The 27,723-nt window shown below is 52.7% G+C and overlaps 1 protein-coding gene across 4 annotated transcripts; it reads left to right on the forward strand.

Moving 5' to 3' along the window:
* On the forward strand, positions 1-24,293 carry NUMBL (numb homolog (Drosophila)-like). Of its 4 annotated transcripts, none has more exons than XM_011983665.1 (10): positions 1-202; positions 3,696-3,780; positions 6,059-6,198; positions 7,799-7,873; positions 7,965-8,039; positions 9,718-9,858; positions 12,432-12,621; positions 16,714-17,019; positions 20,712-20,834; positions 22,825-24,293. In XM_011983665.1, exons 1-10 carry the CDS (start codon positions 179-181, stop codon positions 23,496-23,498), a joined length of 1,833 nt encoding a protein of 610 aa, XP_011839055.1. In that variant the 5' UTR covers positions 1-178; the 3' UTR covers positions 23,499-24,293. The 4 variants fall into 4 exon arrangements, with proteins under 4 accessions (XP_011839055.1, XP_011839063.1, XP_011839077.1 ...); XM_011983673.1 differs by having other exon boundaries at positions 16,717-17,019; XM_011983687.1 differs by lacking the exon at positions 3,696-3,780.
* Positions 24,294-27,723: the final 3,430 nt, after the last annotated feature.

The raw sequence follows: 27,723 nt of genomic DNA on the forward strand, positions 1-27,723 counted from the left end.
GAATCCTCCCGGGAGCCGAGCAGGCTCGCGCGCGTGCATCCCGCACCATCCCCCGGCCCCGGGCCCTGGCCCGCGTCAGACCGAGCTGCCGCCGCCGCCACCGCAGCAGCAGCAGCAGCAGCAGTCGGGGAGCCGGGCCCAGCCAGGGCCGCGGGAGGCGGGGGCGCCCGGGCCCTGGATGTCCCGCAGCGCGGCGGCCAGCGTGAGAAGGGCGGGAGAGGGGGGCTCGGGTCGGGGGCGGCGCCGCTGCTGATGTGGCGGAGGGTGGGAGGCGGCCGCGGCGCCCGGATGGAGAGAGGGTGCCAAGGCTGGAGAGGGTGGTCCTGGGTGGGGGTCCAGGAACAGGCCCAACAAGCCAAAGCCCAGGAGACCAGGGTCTTGGGCACAGACCCCTGGGCCATCTCTTGCCAAGGCCCTGGAAATAGGGATCCTGGACACAGACCCCCCACAAAATCAAGGACAGGGGTACAGAGATTCTAGGTACAACTCCTGGAACTAGATGGGGATGGAGATGGGGTCGGGGATACAGCCCCCGTATCAAACCAAGGCCTCCAGGAGGTGATTCCAGACACAATCCCTACCTCTCCCTGCCTAAGGGGGTCTCAGCACAACAACTCCCTAGGCACGGTCTCAAGGATGGGGTCACTGCGTACAGCTTTCCCACCTCGCCAAGGCATGGGGGGACTCCAAGCACAGCCTGCCCCTAGGCCTCAGAGGCACCCTGGGCACAGCATCCCCCCAATTCTTGGGCGGTGTCCCAGGCACAGCCCCTTCTCAAAACAAGGTCCCGTGCCTGGGACTCCACCCCACCCCAGCCTGAATAAAATAAGGACAATTTCAGGCAACCCCCAATCCCTCCACCCCCTGGCTTGGTCAAGGGTCCCAGGGCACAGAACCCCTGGGCCACCCCCTTTGTCCCCAGGGCTGCCCAGCTGTCTAAGAGTGGCCCCACCCGCAGACAATGCACCGCCTCCCCCTCCCGGACCTGGCCCCTCAGGCTCCAGCATACAGGCTGGGCTGGGGGCGGCTCCCCAGGGACCGGGTGCAGCCCTGTCTGTCTGCAGCGTCTGCGGTGACGGTGACGGCGGCTTTGTGTGTGGTACCTGGGGGGAAGGGGGGAAGCAAGCAATGGGGAGGTGGCTAGGAGTGTGCCCTGTGTTTGTGTGGCTGTGGCTGTGTATGTGTGTGTGTGCACGCGTACGCTGCGGCTGGTGACAGGAATCCTGTGTGTGTGCTTGTGGTGGTGTCTATGATTGTGTCTGTGTGTGACCCTAGTATTTGACTGTGTATGTGTGTGTGACAGCTGCTTACTATGCAGAATCCTGTACTTTTTAGTCTGACTGTGTTTGGAGGTGTGCATGGTTGTGACTGTGGTTGTCTGTGATTATGTCTTTTGTGACCCTGTGTTTGTATGCCTCGGTAACTATAACTGGGTATGTGACAGTATGTGTTGAGTCTGGGGGTGGGCATGCGTGTGACTGACAGGATGTGGGTGGAGTTGTGACTGTGTGTGTGAGTGGAGTTGTCTATGGCTCCATGTGCATGTGTGACCCTCCCAGTGACTGACAATGTTTATAGTTGTGTCTCTACCTGATTTTATATACATGAGTGACACACACCTGTCTGTGCAACTCTGCCTGTGTGACTGCCATTGTATCTGAAGTCACATTGTGTCTATGTGCCTGGGGTTGTGTGACAGTATTGTGTATGACAGTGGTTGCGTATGCAGAACCATGTCTGAGTGTGTGACTGGGGTTGTATTAATATAAATGACTGTATCTGGCTGTGTGTGTGATAATGAGTGATTATATGTATTTCTAGCCTTGTATGTGTGATTTGGGTTATGTATTTGACTAGGTGTCTGAAACCCTGGCTATTTAAAAGGATTATTTGTGTGTGACTAAAGCTATGGATGTGTCTCCGTATTGGTGCCAGGAAATTATGTTTGTAGGGGTGTTTATGTGACTGTGGCTTCCATACGACTGTGTATGACCTGCATGTCTGTGACCCTGGGAGACTATAGATGTTTGTGTCTACGTCATCACCTGTGAGAGTCTGGGGTCTGCAGTTGTGTGCCTGTTTTCTCTCTGTGTGTATGTGCTGGACTACCTGTGTTTGAATGTATGATTTGGTGATGAGATTGGCCCCTGACTGTGCACATGGCTCCATCAGGACCTGTGTCTTCTGTGTAAACCCAACTATAAATGCCACGTCCTGGTCACTGCATTTCTGTGCCTACGCTGGACTGTGTACTTGTGACATGGGAAACTAAAACTGTGCGCTTTTGTCTCTATGTGTGAGACATGTGTATAGGTGGGGCTTATGACTTTGTGCACCTGTCCACACGGGGCTGTGATTCTGTGTGGCCACATACTTGTCTGTGTGACTTGTGTGCCTGCATGAAGAATGGCTATATGTTTCACTGTGTTGGAGTGACATGGTACAGCTGTGTATGGGACACTGGGTGACAGGATTATGACCATGATAGGTGGCTGGGTCACATGGACATTGATGCTGTGGCCATGCCTACAGGACCACCATGGCTGTGTCTTGAGGGTGGCCATTCTTGGGGATAGTTGTTTGTGGGTGGTTGCGTGCTGTGGCCATCAGTACCTCCGTGTGTGGTTGTGTATAGAGGACTGTCCCTATGAGTATGGCTGTCACAGTAGACTGTGTGACTGATGCTGTGACCAGATGTGAGCACCTATGACTGGGTATGTGTGATCATGTGACAGTGTGTGACCAAAAACAGTGTTGCTGTGACTGGTCTGGTTGAGGCTGCATGTCCACGTGCAGCTGTGCCTGCATGTGGTCTCTGTGGGACCAAATGTGTGCCTGTCCGTGTGCATCTGTGACCAGATGTCAGTGTGCAGCAGTGGAGATACATGTGACAAGTGTGTATAGCTGCAATTGTGTTGTGTGGGACTGGGTCACCAAATGGGTGAACTCTGGGTGTGATTCTATCTGGGTGGGCCTGTGACATCAGTATCTTGGACGGGTGCCTGAGGAAACATAGCTGTCACTGGGTGTGGCCGTGCATGTGCGGCTCTAGTGGGTGTGTCTGGGCCCCGTTATTTGTATATGGCTGAGAATGTGGATGGAAGTGACCAGATTTCAGTGGGTGGTGTGAGCAGGTGTCTGTGGTGGGGACTAAGTGGGCTGGGACGTGCTACATGTATGTGGACAGATGTCTGTAGTAGACACTATGTGTGTCTGAACATGAATATGTGGCCAGATGTTTACGGTGGCAGCTTTCTGGGGTTGTGACTGTTTCTGTGTATCTGCGATCTAAGGTATGTAGCTGTGATTGCATCTCTGTGTAACCAAGTATATAGGGCTGTTGCCGGATGCTAGGGACACCTGTAGATACATGGATACATACAGCTGGCTGCATACGTGTATAGCCCTGGACATGCATCTAGAGGGCAAGGCCACTCTCATAGCATTCCCTTGGGCAGTGAGGCTCTCCTGAGGCCAGCACATCCCCAACATATGCCCCCCAAACATACCTACTTCTTCCTGGGCCCTTGGAACCAGGTGGCTGATCTCCCTGGTAACAGTTGCTAGGACAACTAGGACTGTCATCAGGGAGCCCAAGATGGAGGGGGCTGACTGAAGTCCCAAGTTGGGGTGAGGTATCGGACTGAGCCCCACCCCAGACAAACTTCTCACCTTGTCCTCCCCTACTCGGGCAGGGCGGACCCCGGAGGCCTGAGCGGCACCTGCCCCCAGCCCCGTGTGGGGCCCCGGGGCCCCCAGAAACCTGCAGGACGGATCCAGGTGAGTGACCAGCCTGGGACATGGCAGGGCTGAATGGGTATGTGGTCTTGCCTAGCATGACCAGAGGAGCTGTCCCTGCGATCACATGGGCTTAATCACATTCATGAGTGGACCCCCTCAGGCATCTTCCTCAGCGACTGCCAGAGTCCCACTCATGCACAGACCCACACCCTGACACCCTTACAGCCTCAAGTGCAGGGCCACACTCAGACACTCACATCTGTAGACATACAGTTAGACACACACACACACAAACACAGATCTCTTTCAGATCACACACACTTGCTAATGCAGTAACACACTTGAACACGTGCTTAAGTAAATGTTCATCACACTAATACACAAACATATATACACATACATAGACACACAGACACATTCCCAGACAACACCCAGATTCACAGGTGACCACAGATGCTCGCTGGATACAGACTCTGAGATACATACTCTCAAGAGACGCACTGTTGGCTGGGCGCGGTGGCTCAACGCCTATAATCCCAGCACTTTGGGAGGCTGAGGTGGGCAGATCACCTGAGGTCGGGAGTTCGAGACCAGCCGGACCAACATGGAGAAAGTCCGTCTCTATTAAAAATACAAAATTATCCAGGGGTGGTGGCGCATGCCTGTAATCCCAGCTACTCGGGAGGCTGAGGCAGGAGAATCGCTTGAACGCGGGAGGCAGAGGTTGCTGTGAGCCGAGATCGCGCCATTGCACTCCAGCCTCCATTCGCAACAAGAGCAAAACTCCGTCTCAAAAAAAAAAAAAAAAAAGACCTACTCTTGCACAGTCTGACAACACACACAGACCCACCTTTCTACAGATGACAGTCACACTTTCACAGACAGCACCCGCGGGCCCAGGCTATCACAGGGAGCTACGGTTGTGCACAAACACGCACAAACACAGTCTCACAAAGAGCACCCAGCACTCTCTCAGGCAACAGTCGCACCCTTACAAATAACCCTCATGAACACAGTCTCGCTAAAGACAACCTCATGTTCTCACACACCCTAACGGATGCACCACTGCACACAGATACAACCTCTGTGCAATACCCATGCACCCACACTCTTAAGATGACAGCCACAGCCACAGCTACACAGGCTCGCCGCCAACAGCTGCACTCTTGCACACAGTCTCGTGGGTCCCTCAGACGCACTCTCAGAGGCAGTATCATCACAGACTCACAGACAATAGCCACACCTTCACACAGAGACATAGCTACATGGATAACAGCCATGGGCACACCCTTTGAAAGACGACAGCCTCATGCTCAAACACAGACACACCCTCCCTCACAGGCAACAGGCACTGAGCCACAAGTTCTCATAGACAACAACGGCACTCTCGGATATAGACGGCAGACACACACAAGCACTCTCAGACATCGATGCCCTTCAGCAACAACCTTCAGGGACTCAGACTCACAGACAACAACCACACTTTTGGATGCATCCCTCACGGACAGCACTCACAGATGCACACTATCATACACCATTCTCAGACATGCATTCTTCCAAACAGCCTTCAGAAACACACTCACAGACATTACTTGCATGCTCAGATACAGATCCCCTCATAGCTTTCCAGAACATACCATTGCACACTTGCTTACACACACACGTTGGTGCTCCCAGTCCTGGGACTGTCAGGATGGCTGATCAGTGAAGACTGTCCTAGTGGCTGCCACCTCCACGCCCACTCCACACACCCACAGCGCTGCCTGACAGTCGTGGGTGCAAGGCCCCAGAAACCTTGCCTGGGGACTAGACACAGTTGTCACAGAATGGCTGAGTCTCAGAGTTCCAGAGGCAAGCCACCATCCCCCACACCCCATGCACCTGACTCCCGCACCTCTGACCCATGCAGTTCCCAACTCCTCTGCTGTCCTCTGATCACCCCACTGCCTGACTCTCATACCCCTAAAACCCCTGTGTGGCCCCTGACCCCTATGCCCTCCAACCCCCATGCCCTCCAACCGCCATGCCCTCCTATGTCTGACTTCCCACCCTTTGGATGCTCATGGCCTGGGAATGAGGAAGCATCCACCACACGGACAAGAAGCCCTCCAACGCCCTGAAACCTGTGCCCCATGCCCCCACCCCAGACCTCCCGCCCCTTAGCCCCGTGGTTCTGAATCCGCAGTGCCCAGTGCTCGCACTCCCCTGGCTTCTGTTGGCTCCTTTCCTCATGCTCCTTGAGCACTGGTCCCTCCCTGTTGAGCTCCATACCTTCTGACACCCGCCCTTGATCCACATCACTGTCCTGTGTCACCAGACGGGGCGGGCACCATGAACAAGTTACGGCAGAGCCTGCGGCGGAGGAAGCCAGCCTACGTGCCTGAGGCGTCGCGCCCGCACCAGTGGCAGGCGGACGAGGACGCAGTGCGGAAGGGCACGTGCAGCTTCCCGGTCAGGGTGAGTGGGCGGGGCGCGGCGAGGAGTGGACGGGGGGTGCTGTGTTGTGCGCATGCACGGCCTGACTGGGACACGCGCTCAAGTCTTTTGAAGTTGGTATTAAAAAGCGTGAGGCCGGCCGGGCGCCGTGGCTTATGCGTGTAATCCCAGCACTTTGGGAGGCTGAGGCAGGTAGATCACCTGAGGTGAGGAGTTCGAGACCAGCCTGACCAATATGGTGAAACCCCATCTCTACTAAGAATACAAAACTTAGCTGGGCATGGTGCCATCTTGCCATCTCTACTAAAAATACAAAAATTAGCTGGGCGTGGTGCAGGGCGCCTGTAGCTACTGGGGAGGCTGAGACAGGAGAATCGCTTGAACCCGGGAAGCAGAGTTTCAGTGAGCCGAAATAGCACCACTGCACTCCAGCCTGGGCGACAGAGCAGACTCTGTCTAAAAAAAAAAAAAAAAAAAAAAAAAAAAAAAAGCATGAAGCGTGGTGGCGGCTCACACCTGTAATTCCAGGACACTGGGAGGCTGTGGTGGGAGGATTGCTTGAGCCAAGGAGTTCAAGACCAGCCTGGGCAAACACAGAGAGACCCTGTCTCTACAAAAAATAGTCAGGCACAGTGGCACGCACCAGTAGTCCCAGCTATTCGCAAGGCTGAGGTGGGAGACTCACGAGACCAGGAAGGTCGAGGCTACCGTGAGCCTTAATTGTGCCGTTGCACTCCAGCCTAGACAACAGAGTGATACCCAATCTTGAATAGACAACAGAGTGATACCCAATCTTGAAAACAAACAACCAAAACACGTTTTCTTGTACCAGCAAACTATCACCTGGAAACCATCAAGTCATGTGTAGCATTTGCAAAGCGCTCTACCGTTAAGGGCGTTCTGGTTTAGCCATACCCTATACCTTTACATTCCTATGAGGGGGAGAGCAGGAATCATGGCATGGACTGTGGAGCTGAGCCCCTTCCTGGCTGAGTGATGACTGACCATGGTCACAGCCCCTCCACTACCTTATGTTCCCTTCCCCCGGAAGCAGACTCTGAGTGCGAAGCCTTCATTTGGGAGGTGCAGGAAATGGTGTTGGGAGTGAGGAAAGGAAAGCAGTCAGTAAAGGGTGTGTTATTAAAACTGCAGCTGTGTGCAACTGAGCTTTCCCCTGGGAAACTCGAGGCAACAGTCATTCCATCTGCAGGTGAGGGAGCTTGGGCTCAGGTACCCTAACTCCCGTCAATCATTGCGGGGACTGGCCCAGGCTCTTTCTAGCTGCTTTAGGGTGGGCAGAGCAGTTTTGCACGGCCTGGGGCCAGTCCTCACGCACAGAGATGCAAATGGTGGCTCTCGGGAGGACCATGGTGCCAGGTTAGGGCCCAGGGATATAGCTAGACCTGAATCACTACTACATGCTGTGCTTCAGTTTCCCCATCTGCATGTCTAGACTAGGAATGGGGTGTCCACCTTGTAGAGTTGAGATGCAGAATAAATGATTGCATACACGTCATGCATGTGTTTAGAATATTGTCTGCTGCATGGCAGATGCTCAGTGGGCACTGAGAATGAGTGATTACTGTGCTGTTTTCTATCCCTCCATTCCCTCCAACCCAAGTACCTGGGCCACGTGGAGGTGGAGGAGTCCCGGGGAATGCACGTGTGTGAAGACGCGGTGAAGAAGCTGAAGGCGGTGAGTGAGGGGGCTGGCACAAGGGAAGGGGCAAGGTCAGACAGGGAGAGGCACCCTGACCTGGCTCCTTTGTCCCCTTGCCTCTCCCCAGATGGGCCGAAAGTCCGTGAAGTCTGTCCTGTGGGTGTCAGCCGATGGGCTCCGAGTGGTGGATGACAAAACCAAGGTAGGAGGCCTGTGGGGGTGGACGCCAGGGGGCCTGTCTGCTCACCCTGCTGGAATCAGAGCGGAGGACGCCTTCCCACCTCCTCTGCACATCCCTCCCTCAGGGACCTTCTAGATGATGCTGTGTGCTCCCTCAGTCATCATAACTCAGGAATAAATGCTGTGATTATTTGGGAACTGGCATAGGCTGTGGGTGAGAGAGACTGGAGCAGCTGCCTCAGCTCCGATCCCAGCTTAGGGCCCCTGGGCATGAGATTTAACCTCTCTGGGTCTCAGTTGTGTCATCTAAAAAATGGGGATTATAGGCCGGGAGCGGTGGTTCATGCCTGTGATCCCAGTACTTTGGGAGGCCAAGGAGGGAGGATCACCTGTGGTCAGGAGTTTAAGACCAGCCTGGCAATATGGTGAAACCTCATCTCTACTAAAAATACAAAAATTAGCCAGATGTGGTGGTGCACACCTGTAATCCCAGCTACTTGGGAGGCTGAGGCAGGAGAATCGCTTGCACCCGAGAGGTGGAGGTTGCAGTGAGCTGAGACGATGCCATTGCACTCCAGCCTGGGCAACAACAGCGAAACTCCATCTCAAAAAAAGGAGGGGGGGTGGGATTATCATAGACCCTACCATTAAGTGAGAAAGCATATGCAAGTTGTTTGAAATGGTGCCTGGCTGGGAGGGCCCCTTGAAGCCAGGAGTTCAAGATAAGCCTGTGAAAAGGAGCAAGGTTCCATCTATACAAAATAATTTTTAATACAATTTTTAATGCGAGCTGGGCACGGTGGCTCATACCTATAATCCCAGCACTTTGGGAGGCTGAGGCGGGTGGATCACCTGAGGTCAGGAGTTCGAGACTAGCCTGACCAAGATGGTGAAACCCCACCTCTACTAAAAATACAAAAATTAGCCGGATGTGGTGATGCGTGCCTGTAATCCCAGCTACTTGGGAGGCTGAGACAGGAGAATCGCTTGAACCCAGGAGGCAGAGGTTTCAGTAAGCCAAGATCACACCACTGCACTCTAGCCTGGGTGACAGAGCAAGACTTCTTCTGGGAAGAAAAAAATTATTTAAATAGGGTCTGGTACATCGTACATAACTGCTCAGATCAATGAATGTTAGCCGTTAAGTGTTTGTTGTCACCCTGCCCAGCCAGAAGGAAGCACTATGAGGCCACGATCTAGGTATCTGTTTGCTCACCTTGAATCCCCTGCCCCCAGCCCAGAGACTGCCCTAGGAGGTGCCCAGGACATGCTGAGAGTTGGGTTAATGACAGAACAAGGCCACCACCTTTGCAAGGCAGTTTCCTCAGCCCAAAATACTGTTCCTTGACTTTTTTTCCTAGTTAATACCTGCTTCAGGAAGCCCTGTCTGACTAACCCCAAGCCGGCTTCTGCCATGCTGGCCCTGACCCCTCTGCCTGTGCCTCCCCGGTCCTGGACCTGACCCCTCTGCCTGGGCCTCCTTCATCACATTCTGCCTGTACTCTGGACTGCCCATCTTGTGATGGGTCTGATCTTCCCTCTGACCTGGGAGCCCTCTGCAGGCAGGGCACAGGGTGTCTCAGTGACTGCTGGGTCCCTACCCTGTTCAGGACGGGATTTCAGCAGACACGGAGAGAATGTTGAGTGAATACTCGAAAGACAGTTCACACTCTTCTCCTGGCCTCCCCGGCCCCTCCTAGGATCTTCTGGTCGACCAGACCATCGAAAAAGTCTCCTTTTGTGCTCCTGACCGCAACCTGGACAAGGCTTTCTCCTATATCTGCCGTGATGGGACCACCCGCCGCTGGATCTGCCACTGTTTTCTGGCACTCAAGGACTCCGTGAGTATTGCCACAGCTGGCCGACTCTTCCCTCCCATGCCCTGGCATCCCAGCCCCACCCTGACAAGCTTCCTCCATTCAGGCACGTCACTCACCTCTGTGTGCCCAGTTTCCTCATCTGGAGAAGAGGGTATACTCAGTTCCCAATTTAGAGTATTCATGTGAGGGCCGGGTGCAGTGGCTCATACCTGTAATCCCAGCACTTTGGGATGCTGGGGCGGGTGGATTGCCTGAGCTCAGGCATTCAAGACCACCCTGGACCACATGGTAAAATCCCATCTCCACTGAAATACAAAAAATTAGCCAGGTGTGGTGGTGCACACCTGTAGTCCTAGCTACTCAGGAGGCTGAGGCAGGAGAATCACTTGAGCCCGGGAGGTGGAGGTTGCAGTGAGCCAGAATTGCACCACTGCACTTCAGCTTGGGCGACAGAGTGAGACTCCATCTCAAAAAAAAAAACAAAAAAAAACAAAAGAGTATTGGCTGGGCATGGTGGCTCAGTGGCTCACACCTATAATCCCAGCACTTTGGGATTACAAAGTGCTGGGATTACAGGTGTGAGCCACCCCACCCGGCAATATTTTTAATTTAATTAATTAATTTAATGAGACAAGGTCTCTCTCTGTCACCCAGGCTGGCGTGCAGTGGTGCAATCTCACCTCACTGCAACCTGGGTTCAAGCGATTCTCCCACCTCAGCTTCCTGAGTAGCTGGGACTACAGGCACATGCCACCATGCCCGGCTAATTTTCTGTATTTTTTGTAGAGACGGGGTTTCACCATGTTGCCCAGGCTTGTCTGGAACTCCTGGACTCAAGTGATCCACTCACCTTGGCCTCCCAAAGTGCTTGGATTACAGGCATGAGCCACCTGGATCAGTAGTTCATTCCTTTTTTTTTTTTTTTTGAGACAAAGCAAGACTGGAGTACAATGGCACGATCTTGGCTCACTGAACCCTCCTGGGTTCAAGCAATTCTCTTGCCTCAGCCTCCATAGTAGCTGGGATTACAGGTACATGCCACCGTGCCCGGCTAGTTTTTGTATTTTTAGTAGAGACGGGGTTTCACCATGTTGGCCAGGCTGGTCTTGAACTCCTGGCCTCAAGTGATTTGCCTGCCTCAGCCTCCTGAAGTGCTGGGATTACAGGTGTGAGCCCCTGTGCTTGGACTGTCTGATACTTTTTGTATGTCAAATTTGTAGGTATTGGACTACTTCCCGCTCCATATTTCAGCATGCACACCATTAAGTAGAATTTGTATTTGTTTCCAGATTTTTTTTTTTCCTTCAAAGTGAAAGATATAATTGTCTTAGTTCAGACTGCTGTAACCAAATAGTGTAGACTGTGTGGCTTAAATGACAAACATTTGTTTCTTGCACTTCTAGAGGTTGGATGTCTGAGGTCAGGGTGTCAAATGGCTCATTTCTTGGTGAGGACTCTTTTCCTGGTTTGCAGACGGATGCCTACTTTTTGTATCTTCACCTGGCAAGGTGGAAGGAGATCTCATGTCTTTTTCTCCTTTTTAAGGGCATTAATCCTGGCCGGGCACAGTGGCTTACGCCTGTAATCCCAACACTTTGTGAGGCGCAGGTGGGCAGATCACTTGGGGTCAGGAGTTCGAGTCCAGCCTCGCCAACATCGTGAAATCCCATCTCTACTAAAAATACAAAACTTAGCCGGGCGTGGCGGTGCATGCCTGTAATCCCAGCTACTGGGAGGCTGAGGCAGGGGAATCGCTTGAAGCCGGGAGGTGGAGGTTGCAGTGAGCTGAGGTTGTGCCGCTGCACTCCAGCATGAGCGTCAGAGTGAGACCCTGTCCCAGAAAAAAAATAAATAAATAAGGGCATTAATTCCATCATGAGGATCCCACCTCATGATCTAAACATAACTCTCATTGTCTCCCAAAGGCCTACCCCCAAATACCAGCACATTGTGAATGAGGGCTTCAGTGTTTGAATTGGGAGAGAAACACACATTTAGTCCATAGCAATGCACTAAAGCCTTCAGTGTACAGTCAGCGAATTTTGACAACTGCATACACCCATGTAACCAAACCCCTATCAATATCTAGAACATTGCCACCACCCAATCATCCCTTCATACCCTTTCCAGTCATTCCCCACCCCATAGGAAACTACCACTATTCTGACTTTCTTTTTTTGAGACAGAATCTCGCTCTGTCACCCAAGCTGGAGTGCAGTGCTGCAATCATAGCTCCCTGCAGCCTTGACCTCCTGAGCTCAAGGGAACCTCCTGCCTCAGCCTCCCAAAGTGCTAGCATTACAGGCGAGAGCTACCACTCCTGGCCTGTTCTGACTTTTTTCACCATAGATTAGTTTTGCCTCTTCTGGAATTTCCGGTAAGTGGAGCCACACAACAGGCTCATTGGTTTCTGACTTCTCTCACTTGGAGCTGTCATTTCCAGCCCTTCCTCGTGGTGCAGATGAGCACTGAAGCCCCGAGAAGTGCAGGGACTCATCCAGCGCGATCCAGTACCTAGCGGCTGTAACCCAGTGCCCCTGGCCCCTGTCCGCACTGCCCAGCACCTCTAACCCCCGCCCATCCTCTCCCCACAGGGTGAGAGGCTGAGCCACGCTGTGGGCTGTGCTTTTGCCGCCTGCCTGGAGCGAAAACAGCGACGGGAGAAGGAATGCGGGGTCACGGCCGCCTTCGATGCCAGCCGCACCAGCTTCGCCCGCGAAGGTTCCTTCCGCCTGTCTGGGGGTGGGCGGCCTGCTGAGCGAGAGGCCCCGGACAAGAAGAAAGGTGGGTGTTGCCCCGAGCACCAGCAGGGCACAGAGTGGGCACAGGGTACCCAAGGTCGGGGGGCGGGGGGCTTCAGAGGTACAGGGACTCAACAGTTTACAGAGCAGGGGATGCTTCAGGCCAGGCGCCATGGCTCACGCCTGTAATCCCAGCACTTTGAGAGGCCAAGGTGGGCAGATCACTTGAGGTCAGAAGTTCGAGACCAGCCTGGGCAACATGGTGAAACCTCGTCTCTACTAAAAATACAAAAATTAACCGGGCATGGTGGCCTACACCTGTAATCCCAACTACTTGGGAGGCTGATGCAGGAGGATTGCTGGAACCCTGGAGGTGGAGGTTGCAGTGAGCCAAGATCACGCCACTGCACTCCAGTCTGGGCAATAGAGTAAGACTCTGTCTTTTTTTGAGACAGAGTCTCGCTCTGTCACCCAGGCTGGAGTGCAAGGGTGCAATCTCGGCTCACTGCAATCTCCGTCTCCCGGGTTCAAGCAATTCTCCTGCCTCAGCCTCCCAAGTAGCCAGGATTACAGGCATGGCTAATTTTTGTATTTTTATTAGAGACAGGGTTTCCCCATGTTGGCCAGGCTGGTCTCGAACTCTTGACCTCAGGTGATCCACCTGCCTCGGCCTCCCAAAGTGCTGGGATTACAGGCGTGAGCCATGGCGCCTGGCCTTCTCAGGACTTTTCAACCTGTGTATCAAGACCTGTGAAGCCAATTTGCTGTACTGTAGCTGGCATTTTTTGTTTTGTTTTCTGAGTTGAGGTCTAATTCTGTTGCCCAGGCTGGAGTGCAGTGGCGTGATCACAGCTCCCTGCACCCTCAAACTGCTGGGCTCAGGTAATTCTCCTGCCTCAGCCTCCAGGTAGCTGGGAATATGGGCACGCACCACAGCCTCTGGCTAGTTTTATTTTTAGTTTTTGTAGAACTGGGATCTTGCTGTGTTTCCCAGGCTGGTCTCAAACTCCTGGCCTCAAATGATCCTCCCACCTCAGCCTCCCAAAGCACTGGTGTTATAGGTATGGACAACTGGGCCCAGCCCATGTGGCTGGCATTTTAAAAAATGAAATCAACCTGGGCAACATAGGGAAACCCTGTCTCTACAAATCATTAAAAAATTAGCCAGGCATGGTGGTGCAGCCTGTGGTCCCAGCTACTCAGGAGGCTGAGGCAGGAGGATCACCTGGGCCCAGGAGGTAGAGGCTGCAGACAGCTGCGATTGTGCCACTACACTCAAACCTGGGTGACAGACAGAGTGAGACCCTGTCTCAAAAAAAAAATGAGGCCGGGCGCGGTGGCTCAAGCCTGTAATCCCAGCACTTTGGGAGGCTGAGACGGGCGGATCACGAGGTCAGGAGATCGAGACCATCCTTACATGGGCTAACATGGTGAAACCCCGTCTCCACTAAAAAATACAAAAAACTAGCCAGGCGAGGTGGCGGGCACCTGTAGTCCCAGCTACTCGGGAGGCTGAGGCAGGAGAATGGCATAAACCCGGGAGGCAGAGTTTGCAGTGAGCTGAGATCCAGCCACTGCACTCCAGCCTGGGCGACAGAGTGAGACTCTGTCTCAAAAAAAAAAAAAAAAAAAAAAAAGAATTTAAAAACAATGAAGTAGAGAATCATAGAAAATATCAGAGTATATTGAATGGCATAAGGGTTAAATATAATTTAATGATACATTTATTTGAGTGTGAGAGAAAGAGAGTGTGTGTGTGTGTGTGCGCGCGCGTGTGCATGTAGAGGCTACCATATAAAAGATATCTCTTACTCTGGATTGCCATCAAGAAAGTTTGAAACATACTTGGTAAAACTAACTTTCTAGGTAAATGGTTACTTTGTAAGTTCTAAAACTGTGTGTGTGTGTGTTTAAATTATAATTGTATGTATGTCCTGAGTCACCATATAATTTAATTAATTAATTTATTTATTTTTTACTGTGAATTCTAGTTTACGTTTTTTGGGAAAACACTACTTAGAATTTACAAAGAATTTACCATTGGAAACTGATCCTGATTAAGGGAGACGAATGAGATTTGACAGGTATTAATAGGTGCAAGATGTGATCCTGAATTGGATCCTGGATTGTAAGGGATAAAAAAAGAACATCTTTTTTTTGAGACAGAGTCTCTCTCTGGCACCCAGGCTGGAGTGCAGTGTCGCCATCTCAGCTCACTGCAACCTCCGCCTCCTGGTTTCAAGCAGTTCGTATGCCTCAGCCTCCTGAGTAGCTGGGATTACAGGTGCCCACCACCACACCCAGCTAAGTTTGTTTGTTTTATTTTTCTTTTTTGGAGACAGAGTCTCGCTCTGTCGCCCAGGCTGGAGTGCAATGGTGTGATCTTGGCTCACTGCAACCTCTGCCTCTCGGGTTCAAGCAATTCTCCTGCCTCAGCTTCTGGAGTAGCTGTAATCCCAGGCATGTGCCACTACACCCAACTAATCTTTTTTTGTATTTCTAGTAGAGATGGTATTTCACCATGTTGGCAAGGCTGGTCTTGAACTCCTGGCCTCAAGTGATCCTCCCACCTCGGCCTCTCAAAGTGCTGGGATTATAGGCATGAGCCACTGTGTCCAGGCATGCTTTTGTTGGATTCCAAAACATTTAACATTCATCACCTAAACTGACCCTCTCGGAGGCTTGGGAAGTAGCATGAGATGTTTATCCCAGGTTTCTAGTTGGCAAACTGGAGCCCAGAGAGGGGAGGGGACTTCCTGAGGTCACACAGTGAGTGGGGGCAGAGGTGGTTTCCTGGTTCCAACCTGTCCTGGGCTGTTTCCACTGCCCTGGGCCAGACCTGCATGGGTGCCCCATTGTGTCACGATGGGAGAAGCAGCACTGGGCGACATCCTTCTGGGAGGGTCTCTCTGGGCCTGAGTTTAATCTCCATAGTATTCAGGCCGCAGCTCGGGGAGTCCCTGGTAGGAGGGTAGGTGTGTGTTCATAGTTTGGCAGGGGTGAGGGGAGCCCTGCCCTTGAAGAGCCTGCCTCTCCTGCTGAGTAGGGAGGTCAGGCTTCCTCCCAGAGGACAGAGAACAGTCTCAGAGTGGAGGGAGCCAGGCTGAGAGACCAGAACAATCTGGAAAGCTTCTCAGAGGATGAAGCATCCAAGCCATGTCTAGAATGACTGGAGGAAGGGAGGAGCTCCTTGAGGTGGGAAGAAGGCTGGGAGGTGGGAGACAGAGGGGAACAGACAGTGACAGAGAAAGACATGATACAGAGAGCGAGGCCAGAGGGAGACAGGGCGGGCAGTCATTTGGAGCATGGGCTCCAGAGTCAGCCTGTCCTTTCCTAGCAGTGTCATTTGGAGCATATCACACTGGGCCTTTGCTGGGTCTCAGTTTCCACATCTGTAAAATGAGGATCGTATCAACCCCATGCGTAGTTGTGTGGATTGAATGAGTTAATACTTGCAAACTGGCCGGGCGCGGTGGCTCAAGCCTGTAATCCCAGCACTTTGGGAGGCCGAGACGGGCGGATCACGAGGTCAGGAGATCGAGACCATCCTGGCTAACACAGTGAAACCCCGTCTCTACTAAGAAATACAAAAAACTAGCTGGGCAAGGTGGCGGGCGCCTGTAGTCCCAGCTACTCGGGAGGCTGAGGCAGGAGAATGGCGTAAACCTGGGAGGCGGAGTTTGCAGTGAGCTGAGATCCGGCCACTGCACTCCAGCCCGGGCGACACAGCGAGACTCCGTCTCAAAAAAAAAAAAAAAAATACTTGCAAAGCATCTGGAACAATGCCTCATACGTTATTCGGGCACCAAATAAGTGTTTGTTAAATGATCGGAAAGGGAGATAGAGGGTCTCCGAGGGAAGAACGGTGAGAGCAGCAGGGCAAGACAGAAAGGGGCAGGAAGCTGGCGAGACACAGAGGGTGAGCCTGGGGGACGGTTTTCCAAGGGCCTCCTGGGGAAGGAGATCTTGACTTGGGTGGGAGTGAGGGATATCTCAAGGCTTTGACTAGCTTGTCGTACGGGCAGGACTCACTGACAAGGAAGGCAGCCTTGGAGAATGACCCAGAGAACCAGGTGGGAGAGGCCTTGAATGCCATGGTGAGATACCTAACCATCCATCTCCCCCATGTCTCCAGCAGAGGCAGCAGCTGCCCCCACTGTGGCTCCTGGCCCTGCCCAGCCTGGGCACGTGTCCCCAACACCAGCCACCACATCCCCTGGTGAGAAGGGTGAGGCAGGCACCCCCGTGGCTGCAGGCACCACTGCGGCCGCCATCCCCCGGCGCCATGCCCCCCTGGAGCAGTTGGTTCGCCAGGGCTCCTTCCGTGGGTTCCCAGCACTCAGCCAGAAGAACTCACCTTTCAAACGGCAGCTGAGCCTACGGCTGAATGAGCTGCCATCCACGCTGCAGCGCCGCACTGACTTCCAGGTGAAGGGCACAGGTGAGCCCTGGGCCCAGTGGGAAAGGGCACTGGAATCAATTGGCACTATCTGATGTGGGCAAGGGATAGAGGCGAGATGGTTCACACTGTGATTGATTTGCACTGTCTGCCATGGGCAAAGGAGAGAGAGGTGGAACATGTCATGATCGATTAGCAGTGGGCAAGGGAGAGGAAGGAGACAGCACAAATCAGGATTGATAAACCATGTCTGCTCTGAGTAAGGGATAGCAGAAAGGCCTCACAAGTTATGATCAATTAGCAATGTCTGGTGTGGTTAAGGAAAAGGAGAAAGATGACGCACGTCATGATTAGTTAGTAAAGTCCGCTATGGACAAAGAAGTCGGGCATGGATAAGGAAGTTTGCCATGGGCCAGGGAAAGAAGAGAAGCAACACTGTTGGCCTGTTTTTGCTCAGAAATAGACTGAAGCACTGTAAGTTAATGCGTGCTCTCTCCCTCCAAGCATTTGCCTATGAAATCTGGCTAGGTGAAGGATACAGGTATTCCTCAGGCTCTAAGGAAAGGAGGATTGCGATGGATTAGCAATGTCTGCCTAGGGCAGAGAGCACCAAGGGATGGCAAAAAAGGCATCACAAATCATGATCAATTAGCAATGTCTGCTGTGGTTAAGGAAAACAAGAAGGATGGTGCACATCATGATTGGTTAGCAATCATGATCTCCTTACAGTGTGTGTCATGGGCAAGGGAGAAGAGAGAGTAGGAAGAGTGTTATGTTTTTACCCAAAGGGGAGACTCCCAGAATTTGGTCAGTAGAAACATGACATGCAGGGCACCAGTGAGCTCAGAGATCCCAGGGGTCAGGGGGCATAGTGATGGATCAGGGATATTTGTTGTGGGCACAGAGTTGAGCAGAGGCAGTACCCATCACGAAAAGGAGCAGCACATCATAATTGATTGGCATTGTCTGCCATGGCTGGTGATAGGAGAGAGGAGATATAAAGGTCGTGTTTTACTTGGAGGGAAGATGGAGTTACAAGGATCTGTTTCTTCTAGCACTTGGCCAGGGGAGCCATGAAGTCTGGACAGGTGATGGGTAAGGTGAGCAAAGAGCTCCATGGAGGAAAAAATTGTGTTTGATTACTAATGTCTGCCGTGGGTCAGGGAAAGGAGACAGATGGTATACATCATGATCTAAAAGCGATGTCCAGCCAGGTGCAGTGGCTCATGCTTGTAGTCCCAGGACTTTGGGAGGCCAAGGCAGGCAGATCACTTGAGCCCAAGAGGGGTTCAAGGATCTCTTGAGGCAGATGACTTGGCTAAACCCTGTCTCTACAAAAAAATACAAAAACTAGTCTAGTGTGGTGGCGCATGCCTGTAGTCTCAGCTACTCAGGAGGCTGAGAAAGGAGAATTGCTTGAGCCCAGCAGATTGAGGCTGCAGTGAACTCAGATTGCACCACTTCACTCCAGCCTGGGCAACAGAGTGAGATCCTGTCTCAAAAAAAAAAAAAAAAAAAAAATTAAGAACAATGTCTGCCATGGGAAAGGAAGAAGATAGAAGTGGCATGCTACTGAGTTTTGCCTGAAGGAGGCAGGCAGAAGGGCTGTCTTCCCCACCAGCAGCCAGTGAAGCCATGTGGTCTGGCCCACACTCTTGTTCCTGGGTGCCAAATCTGCATCGCCTACCCGTTATGGCCTTGGGGATTGGTGTGGGAGGGTGTTGAGCTGTATCCAGGAGGCTGGGCTGCTCCAAAAGGTAACCGGTGAGCAGGTGCCCACCCTTGTGGAGAGTGACGCACACTCACTCCATGCCTGCAGCACTCCTGGGCCATCACACACCCTCACATTCACTGTCCTTACGCAGCCTGACATCAGGCACACTCCCCAGGCTGTCACACGCACTCCTGAGAGGTGGCAGGAGCTCCAGGCTTTATTTAGAAGCCTCACACTCCTGTGGCCAGCTGCACGCTCACTTGGATGTGACTTGCCACACAGAAATTTCACATACATAGACATCGTACCCTCACACACATGTCACACATGCTCAGAAGTCACAAACTCAGGCTGGGCGCGGTGGCTCAAGCCTGTAATCCCAGCACTTTGGGAGGCCGAGACGGGCGGATCACGAGGTCAGGAGATCGAGACCATCCCAACATGGGCTAACATGGTGAAACCCCGTCTCCACTAAAAAATACAAAAAAAAAAAAAGTAGCCAGGCGAGGTGGCGGGCGCCTGTAGTCCCAGCTACTCGGGAGGCTGAGGCAGGAGAATGGCGTGAACCCGGGAGGCGGAGCTTGTAGTGAGCTGAGATCCGGCCACTGCACTCCAGCCTGGGCGACACAGCGAGACTCCGTCTCAAAAAAAAAAAAAAAAAAAAAAAAAAAGAAGTCACAAACTCAGAGTCAGGTATACTCTCAAGTCACGCACACTCCAAAATCACAGAGTCAGAAGTCACACATGGCCAGACGTGGTGACTCACACCTGTAATCCCAACACTTTGGGAGGCCAAGGAGGGAGGATCACTTGAGCTCAGGAGTTTGAGACCAGCCTGGGCAGCACAGCAAGATCTCATCTCTACAGAAAAATTTTAAAACTTAACCTTTATTGTTAACCAGGTGCAGTGGTATGCACCTGTAGTCACAGCTACTCAGGAAGATTGCTTGAGCCTGGGAGGCAGAGGTTGCAGTGAGCCAAGATTGTGCCACTACACTCCAGCCTGGGCAACAGAATGAGACCCTGTGTCAAAAATAAGTAAATATTTTAAAAAAAAGAAACACCCTCAGATTTACACACCTTCACAGATCACACACCCAGATTTATGCAAACTCCAAAGCTACATGTGCAGATTCATGCACACCTGCAAACACACTCGTACATCACACGGCAGATGCACTCACACCTGGGGGTCACGCATCAGGACGCCACACACCTGGACTCCAGTCACACTCAGATGCCACAACCTCAGAAGCTGCATGCCTGTTTGGATGAACATGCACAATCATTGTTGACATTGGCTGTCACACCTGGGCGCCCCCACAGCACACCTGCAGACACCTACGGCCAGTTCTGATGTTCACTGGAGCATCTGCATGACCCCTTGGAGACAGCCATTGGCTAAAACGTCACAGACATGTGTCACACACCACACATGGCAGTCCTTAATTGTTTATTTGGATGGTACCTTTGCTCATCCCAGGCCCTCGCGGGGCCGCCATGTCTGCTCAGTGTCTCCTGCCTTGCTGGCACAGGCACAGGCACATCTCTGCTCTCATGATGTTTGCCATAGGTCAGGCTGGGTGGGGTGGACAGGGCCCCACTTCTCTGCCCAAAGCTGGACAAATGATCCCCAGCCAGTGAGCAGCCATGCCACAATCCATTCAGACTGGGTCCATGTCCTTGCCATGCACGTGGTTTGGCATATTTTTAAACTAATATATGTTGCTAAATGTTTTAGACATCTCTTCTGGTTTGTGGCCGCACACAAATCTTGAGGTCCTTGGTTTGGGGTCCCTGTTACTGTCAACCATCAAATGTCACACACTAAGTTGATCGTTCTGCCATTCAGATGTGACACACACATGTGTGCAGTTATTTGGCGGTCATGGCCACTTAGTTACTACAGCAGGAAAGGATACAGGTCACAAGAGAGGGCCACCAAGGGCGTGGGATAAAGGGTGGGGCTGCGGCAGGGCCTGGGCCTGTTTGCTGACCTCCGTCCTGCCCTGCTTCCCAGTGCCTGAGATGGAGCCTCCTGGTGCCAGCGACAGTGACAGCATCAACGCTCTGTGCACACAGATCAGTTCATCTTTTGCCAGTGCTGGAGCACCAGCACCAGGGCCACCACCTGCCACAACAGGTAAAGCCAGGCTTTCTACTGGGCAGACACCCTGCATGTCCTTCCTGTACCCCCTCCTCTATCCAGGGCTACCCAGATACTCCAGGGGTCTTGGGATCCTACAGGCTTAGAATCATGGATCACCTCAGAGCCAGGGGATCATCCTAGAACCATGGATTATCTTAGAGCCATGGGATTACCTGAGAATCATGTGATTATTTTAGAACCATGGACCATCTTAGAGCCAGGGGATCATCCTAGATCCGTGGATCATCTTAGAGTCATGGGATTACCTCAGAATCATGCAATCACCTTAGAACCAGAGATCATCTTAGAGCCAGGAGATCAGCCTAGAACCAGAACCATGGGATTATCTGAGAATCATGTGATCATCTTAGAGCCATGGATCATTTTAGAGCCAGGGGATTATCCTGGATCCGTGGTTCATCTTAGAGCCATGGGATTACCTGAGAATCACGCAATCACTTTAGAAGCATGGATCATCTTAGAGTCAGGGGATTATCCTAGATCCATGCATCATCTTAGAGCCATGGGATTACCTCAGAATCGTACGATCACCTTAGACCCAGGGATCATCTTAGAGCCAGGGGATCAGCCTAGAACCATGGGATTATCTGAGAATCATGTGATCATCTTAGAGTCATGGATCATCTTAGAGCCGGGGGATTATCCTAGATCTGTGGATCATCTTAGAGCCATGCGATCACCTTAGACCCAGGGATCATCTTAGAGCCAGGGGATTATCCTAGAATCATGGATCATCTTAGAGCCAGGGGATTATCCTAGAACCATGGATCATCTTAGAGCCGTGGGATTGTCTGAGAATCATGTGATCATCTTAGAGCCATGGATCATCTCAGAGCCCTTGATCATTTTAGAGCCATGGAATCCCCGTAGAACCATGGGATCCCCTTAGAACCAAGGGATCATCCTAGAACTATGGATCATCTTAGAGCCATGGGATTACCTGAGAATCAAGTGATCACCTTAGAACCATGATTTATCTTAGAGATACGGGATCATCTTAGAGCCATGGGGTCATCTCAGAGGCATGGGCTCATCCTAGAATCTTGGGATCACCTTAGAGCTCAGAGATCGTTTTGGAACCATGGAATCCTTGAGAACCGTGTATCATCTGAGAGCCATGGGCTTATCCTAGAACCACAGGAGCACCTTAGAATCTCAAACGCTGTAAATGTAGAACTCGAGAATCTTAGAAAGCCCCACCCTAAACTGTCGGACCTTACTATGTTAGGATAATATTATACATGTGGAGAAAGATCCATGCAATCTTAGAATCTTAACTCCTAAAACAATACATTCTGAAAGTGTTAGAGAATCAAGGGTGATATTCAAAATAGTGAATACTGGCTGGGTGTGGTGGCTCATGCCTGTAATCCTAGTACTTTGGGTGGCCGAGGTGGGGGGATCACTTGAGATAGGAGTTTGCATCCAGCCTGGGCAACATGTTGAAACCTCGCCTCTACTAAACATACAAAAAATCAGCTGGGTGTGATGGTGCGCGCCTGTAATCCCAGCTACTCAGGAGGCTGAGGCACGAGAATTGCTTGAACCTGGGAGGCGGAGGTTGCAGTGAGCCGAGATAGGGCCACTGCATCCCAGCCTGGGCAACAGAGTGAAACTCTCTCAAAACAGACAAACAAAACAAAATAGTGAATCCCAGGTTTGGCACTGACCAGTCAGAAGGGCAGTGGAGCTAGGAGGATGTCAGTCCTACTTAGACTTTCCCATCATAGGACCTCAGAAGCTCAGAATTGTATGTTCTTAGCACTCCAGAGCCATTATGTGGTCCAGAATGGTGAAGTCACTTGCCTAAAGTCAGCAAGCTAGGGAGGTGCAGAGCTGGGATTCAGAGGCAGGCGGTCTGGCTCCAGAGTCTGTGCTCTGATCCCCACACCATGCCAGTTCCCAGCCTGAGGTTCTTCTGCTGAAGCCCTTGCCCCCTCACCTGTCCCTCTCCTCTCTCCAGGGACTTCTGCCTGGGGTGAGCCCTCCGTGCCCCCTGCAGCTGTCTTCCAGCCCGGGCACAAGCGGACACCTTCAGAGGCTGAGCGATGGCTGGAGGAGGTGTCACAGGTGGCCAAGGCCCAGCAGCAGCAGCAACAGCAGCAGCAACAGCAGCAGCAGCAGCAGCAGCAGCAGCAGCAGCAAACAGCGTCTGTGGCCCCGGTGCCCACCATGCCTCCTGCCCTGCAGCCTTTCCCTGCCCCTGTGGGGCCCTTTGACGCGGCATCTGCCCAAGTGGCCGTGTTCCTGCCACCCCCGCACATGCAGCCCCCTTTTGTGCCCACCTACCCAGGCTTGGGCTACCCACCAATGCCCCGGGTGCCTGTGGTGGGCATCACACCCTCACAGATGGTGGCCAACGCCTTCTGCTCAGCCGCCCAGCTCCAGCCTCAGCCCGCCACCCTGCTTGGGAAAGCTGGGGCCTTCCCACCCCCTGCCATACCCAGTGCCCCTGGGAGCCAGGCCCGCCCTCGCCCCAATGGGGCCCCCTGGCCCCCGGAGCCAGCGCCTGCCCCAGCTCCAGAGTTGGACCCCTTTGAGGCCCAGTGGGCGGCATTAGAAGGCAAACCCACTGTGGAGAAACCCTCCAACCCCTTTTCTGGTGACCTGCAGAAGACATTCGAGATTGAACTGTAGCCCGAGCCGCCCCGCCCACTCCATCATCTCCAGGCGCCCCACGCCTGGGGGTGGAGGCACAACCTCTCCCCTAACCCTGCTCTCTGGGGCTGCGCCCCTCAGCACCCTCTCAACACCCCCCTCTCTCAACCACCCCAACAACCACTACAGAACCAACATTGTGACACCCAGGTTGGAACAGGATGGAATTCAGGGATGGACCCAGCCTGGCTAAGGGAACCATTTCACTGCCGGACTTAGGCTGGCGATGCCCCCTTCCCCCACCCCAGACACAGGGGTTGGCCACAATCCCACTGAATGCCCTTGGTTCACGCTCCATTTCCCAGTTTCTGTTGACCTCCCACCTTCCAGTGTTGGACAGGATGGGGGGGGGACACTTGCTTAGGGGCTCTCCTGGGCCCCACACCAGTGCCCACCCCAAATCTGGTCGTCTCCTCCCCCCATACACAGCACAAGCTAAGGGCTGCCCTCTGCCCACACGCTGCGTTCACTGCCAATGCTGTAGTCACCCCCATCGCCCTCCAGCTCTGGGGCCCATGTGTTCCTTGGGCCAAGGTCTCATGGGGGCTGGGGCCAAGTTGGGGGCCCAGGAGGCGGGGAGGGGGGAGGAGGAGAAGATGCGCAGTTACCTCATGTCTGTGCCCGCTGGGGAGGGGTCCGGGAAGAAAGGGAAGGGGTGCCTGGCGGGTACTTTTCTATCTTTTATTTCCAGATTTTTTTTGTATCTAAACTTGAAGATTTGTATTATACAAGGACAGCCAATAAAGGAAGAATATAATGGTGCCCCTCGGGAAACGAGGGTGTGTGTAGGGCGCTGGTGAGGCCCCAGAACCTTTCCTCCTGAGTCATGGACTGAAACGGAGTCAGAAGGGTGTCCCTGAGTGAGAACCTCCGAGTCATCGTGTGGTACCACTGACTCAGCACCTGCCAGGCAGGTATTCAAGGAGCCAAAATTAATCACCCCATTTATATTCCTTACAGGTTTAGAACCAAGGAATAAAAAACATTATAAACTGCTGGCCGGGCGCAGCGGCTCACGCCTGTAATCCCAGCACTTTGGGAGGCCGAGGCAGGCAGATCACTTGAGGTCAGGAGTTCAAGACCAGCCTGGCCGACACGGAGAAACCCCGTCTCTACCAAAAATACAAAACTTAGCCAGGCATGGTGGCAGGCACCTGTAATTCCAGCTACTCAGGAGGCTGAGGCACAAGAATCGCTTGAACCCGAGCAGCGGAGGTTGCAGTGACCTGAGGTCGTACCACTGCACTCCTGCCTGGGCAACAGAGCGAGACTCTGTCTCAAAAACAAAAAACAAACTACTTCGAATTAGTTCAATATTACTATTTTAATGAGTCGGGTTGATAATAGTATATCTTTGCCCATGCTGGCAAATTCTTGTTTTGTCAGCATTTTCCATAACTGGCCAAAGTGTCACCTGACGTGGCAGCGTTTTGCAGTCTTGCTATTGTTTCTTGAGTCCTTTAATCTACAAGATGTATTTTTAAAGCTATATAATACATAAATTGTTTCGTTATAGCTCTTTAAAATGAGATTATTGATTATGTGCAATCCAATATTCTGTTCCCACTGGATAGATGGGGAAGTTGAGTCAGTGGCCCACGGTGATACATTTGATTCGTGTGGGCCAAAGTCAAAGGCAGTAGTGAAACCATCAGGTTGAGTCCGGCACGGTGGCTGTCACCTGTAAGCCCATCTCTTCGGGAGACGAAGGTGGGAGGATCGCTTGAGCCCAGGAGTTCAAGGCCAGCCTGGGGAACGTAATGAGACTCTGTCTCTACAAAGTAATTTTAAAATTAGGTGGGCGTGGTGGCACACGCCTGTAGTCCCAGCTACTCGAGAGGTTGAGATGGGAGGATTGCTTGAACCTGGGAGGTCCAGGCTGCAGTGGTCTGTGATGCAGTCACTGCACTCCAGCCTGGGTGACAGCGTGAGCATGAGACCCTGTCTAAAAAAGCAAACAAAACAAAAGGCTGGGCGTGGTGGCTCATGCCTTTAATCCCAGTACTTTGGAAGGCTAAGGCAGGTGGATTACCTGAGGTTGGGAGTTAGAGACTAGCCTGGCCGACATGGTGAAACTCCGTCTGTACCAAAAATACAAAAATTAGCCAGGCATGGTTGTGGGTGCCTGTCATCTCAGCTACTTGGGAAGCTAAGGCAGGAGAATCGCTTGAACCCGCAGGCCAAGGTTGCAGTGAGCCAAGATCACACCACTGCACACCAGCCTGGGCAACAGAGCGAGACTGTCTCAAAACAAACAAAAAAGCATCAGGCTGTGAGGGAACAAGCCTAGGGCCTGCCCTCTATAGCGTTTCCATTACAGCCCATTAACCTGTTGTGGACTCCAGGACTAGGAGACCTAAGGCAGCTCTGTCAGGGTATGATGTTGGGGGAATTCCCCGGGCAGGGAGTAGAGGACCCTGCCAGAGATGAGCCACACTCTCACCTCCAAGCTTTTGCATTTGTCATTCTCTCTGCCTAGAACACCCTTTCCTTCAGGGTGACACAGCACTTCCCAGAGGAATGCTACTGATGCTTTAGGACTCAGTTCAAATACCTCTTGTTAGAAGTTGACCCTCTTCCAAGGCCCTGAGCCCCATTCTATCCTTTCATTAGGATTTTTAAAAAATTTTTATTTATTTATTTATTTTTGAGCCAGAGTCTCGCTCTGTCGCCCAGGCTGGAGTGCAGTGGCACGATCTAGGCTCACTGCAAGCTCTGCCTCCCGGGTTCATGCCATTCTCCCGCCTCAGCCTCCTGTGTAGCTGGGACTACAGGCGCCCGCCACCGTGCCCGGCTAATTTTTTTGTTTTGTATTTTTAGTAGAGACAGGGTTTCACCGTGTTAGCCAGGATGGTCTCGATCTCCTGACCTCGTGATCTGCCCGTCTCGGCCTCCCAGAGTGCTGGGATTACAGGTGTGAAGGATTTATTTATTTTTTGAGACGGAGTCTCACTCTGTCGCCCGGGCTGGATGCAGTGGTGTGATCTCATTGCAGCCTCCACCTCCTGGGCTCAGGCGATTCTCCTGCCTCAGCCTCCCAAGCAGCTGGAACTACAGGCGCCTGCCACCACACCCAGCTAATTTTTGTATTTTTAGTGGAGACTGGGTTTCACCATGTTGGCCAGGCTGGTCTGGAACTCCTGACCTCAGCGATTTGCCCACCTCGGCTTCCCAAAGTGTTGGATTACAGGCGTGAGCCACTGCACCCAGCCCAGTATTTTTGCTATTATTATTTTAAAGACAGGGGTCTCACTCTATCACCCAGGCTGGAGTGCGGTGGGGCAATCATAGCTCATTGCAGCCTTGAATTCCTGGGCTCAACCAATCTTCCCACCTCAGCCTCCTGAGTAGCTGGGACTACAGGCCTGCACCACTATGCCCAACTGATTTTTTAATTATTTTGTAGAGATGCGGGTCTCACTATGTTGTCCAATCTGGTCCGGAACTCCTGGCCTCAAGTGATCCTCCTGTCTCTGCCTCCCGAAGTGCTGGGATTACAGGCAGGAGCCAGGTGTCCGGGCCCCATCCTATCTTTTTGGTCTAAGTTTAGACAGCTCTTCAACCCCCGCAGACTGAGTCAGCAGTACCCACTCTCCCCTTGGATCCTACAGGCCCCTGTCCTCCCCTATCCCAGCCCTGACCCATCTGCCTGTGCCTCCCTCCCCCCCACCGCCCCCGTCCTCTCAATGACGCATTCGGGCTGTCACTACTGGTGTCAGGTCTATCTGCCTCACTGGTCTGTGAGGGAGAAGGGGGTCTGGGGTGTCTCAGTCACTTCCCCGTGCCAACACAGGGCCAGGCACAGAAGAGGCAGCCTTAGTGGTTCCCCTCTGCAAAGCACTAGGAAGTGAGAGGGGCAGAAATGGCCTAGGGCTGGGACAGAGAGGATTTGAGCAACTGGAAGGATGGGGAACTGAGGTCAGAAGCACGCCGCAAATCTGGGACACAGTCAAGGCACCCCCACCCCGTCCCTGACTGATCTCTTCATTCAACCACCCTTCCCCGCGCCCAGATCAGCCTTTCTCAGAGCTGCCCCCACAACGGTCCCCGCGGATGTAGATGGAAGGGGGCCGTCCCGGGGAGGACCTCCCACAGGCTCCTCTTGGCCCATTTCCCATCTTCCCTCCCACGCGCAGGCTGGAGATTCTGGCTCTCCATGGAGCTTTTCGCTCCAAAGAGGCCCTGGAACCCGGATCAACCGCCC

The sequence above is a fragment of the Mandrillus leucophaeus genome, unplaced genomic scaffold (assembly GCF_000951045.1).
Source record: "Mandrillus leucophaeus isolate KB7577 unplaced genomic scaffold, Mleu.le_1.0 Scaffold106, whole genome shotgun sequence".
Taxonomy (NCBI): Eukaryota; Metazoa; Chordata; class Mammalia; order Primates; family Cercopithecidae; genus Mandrillus; species Mandrillus leucophaeus.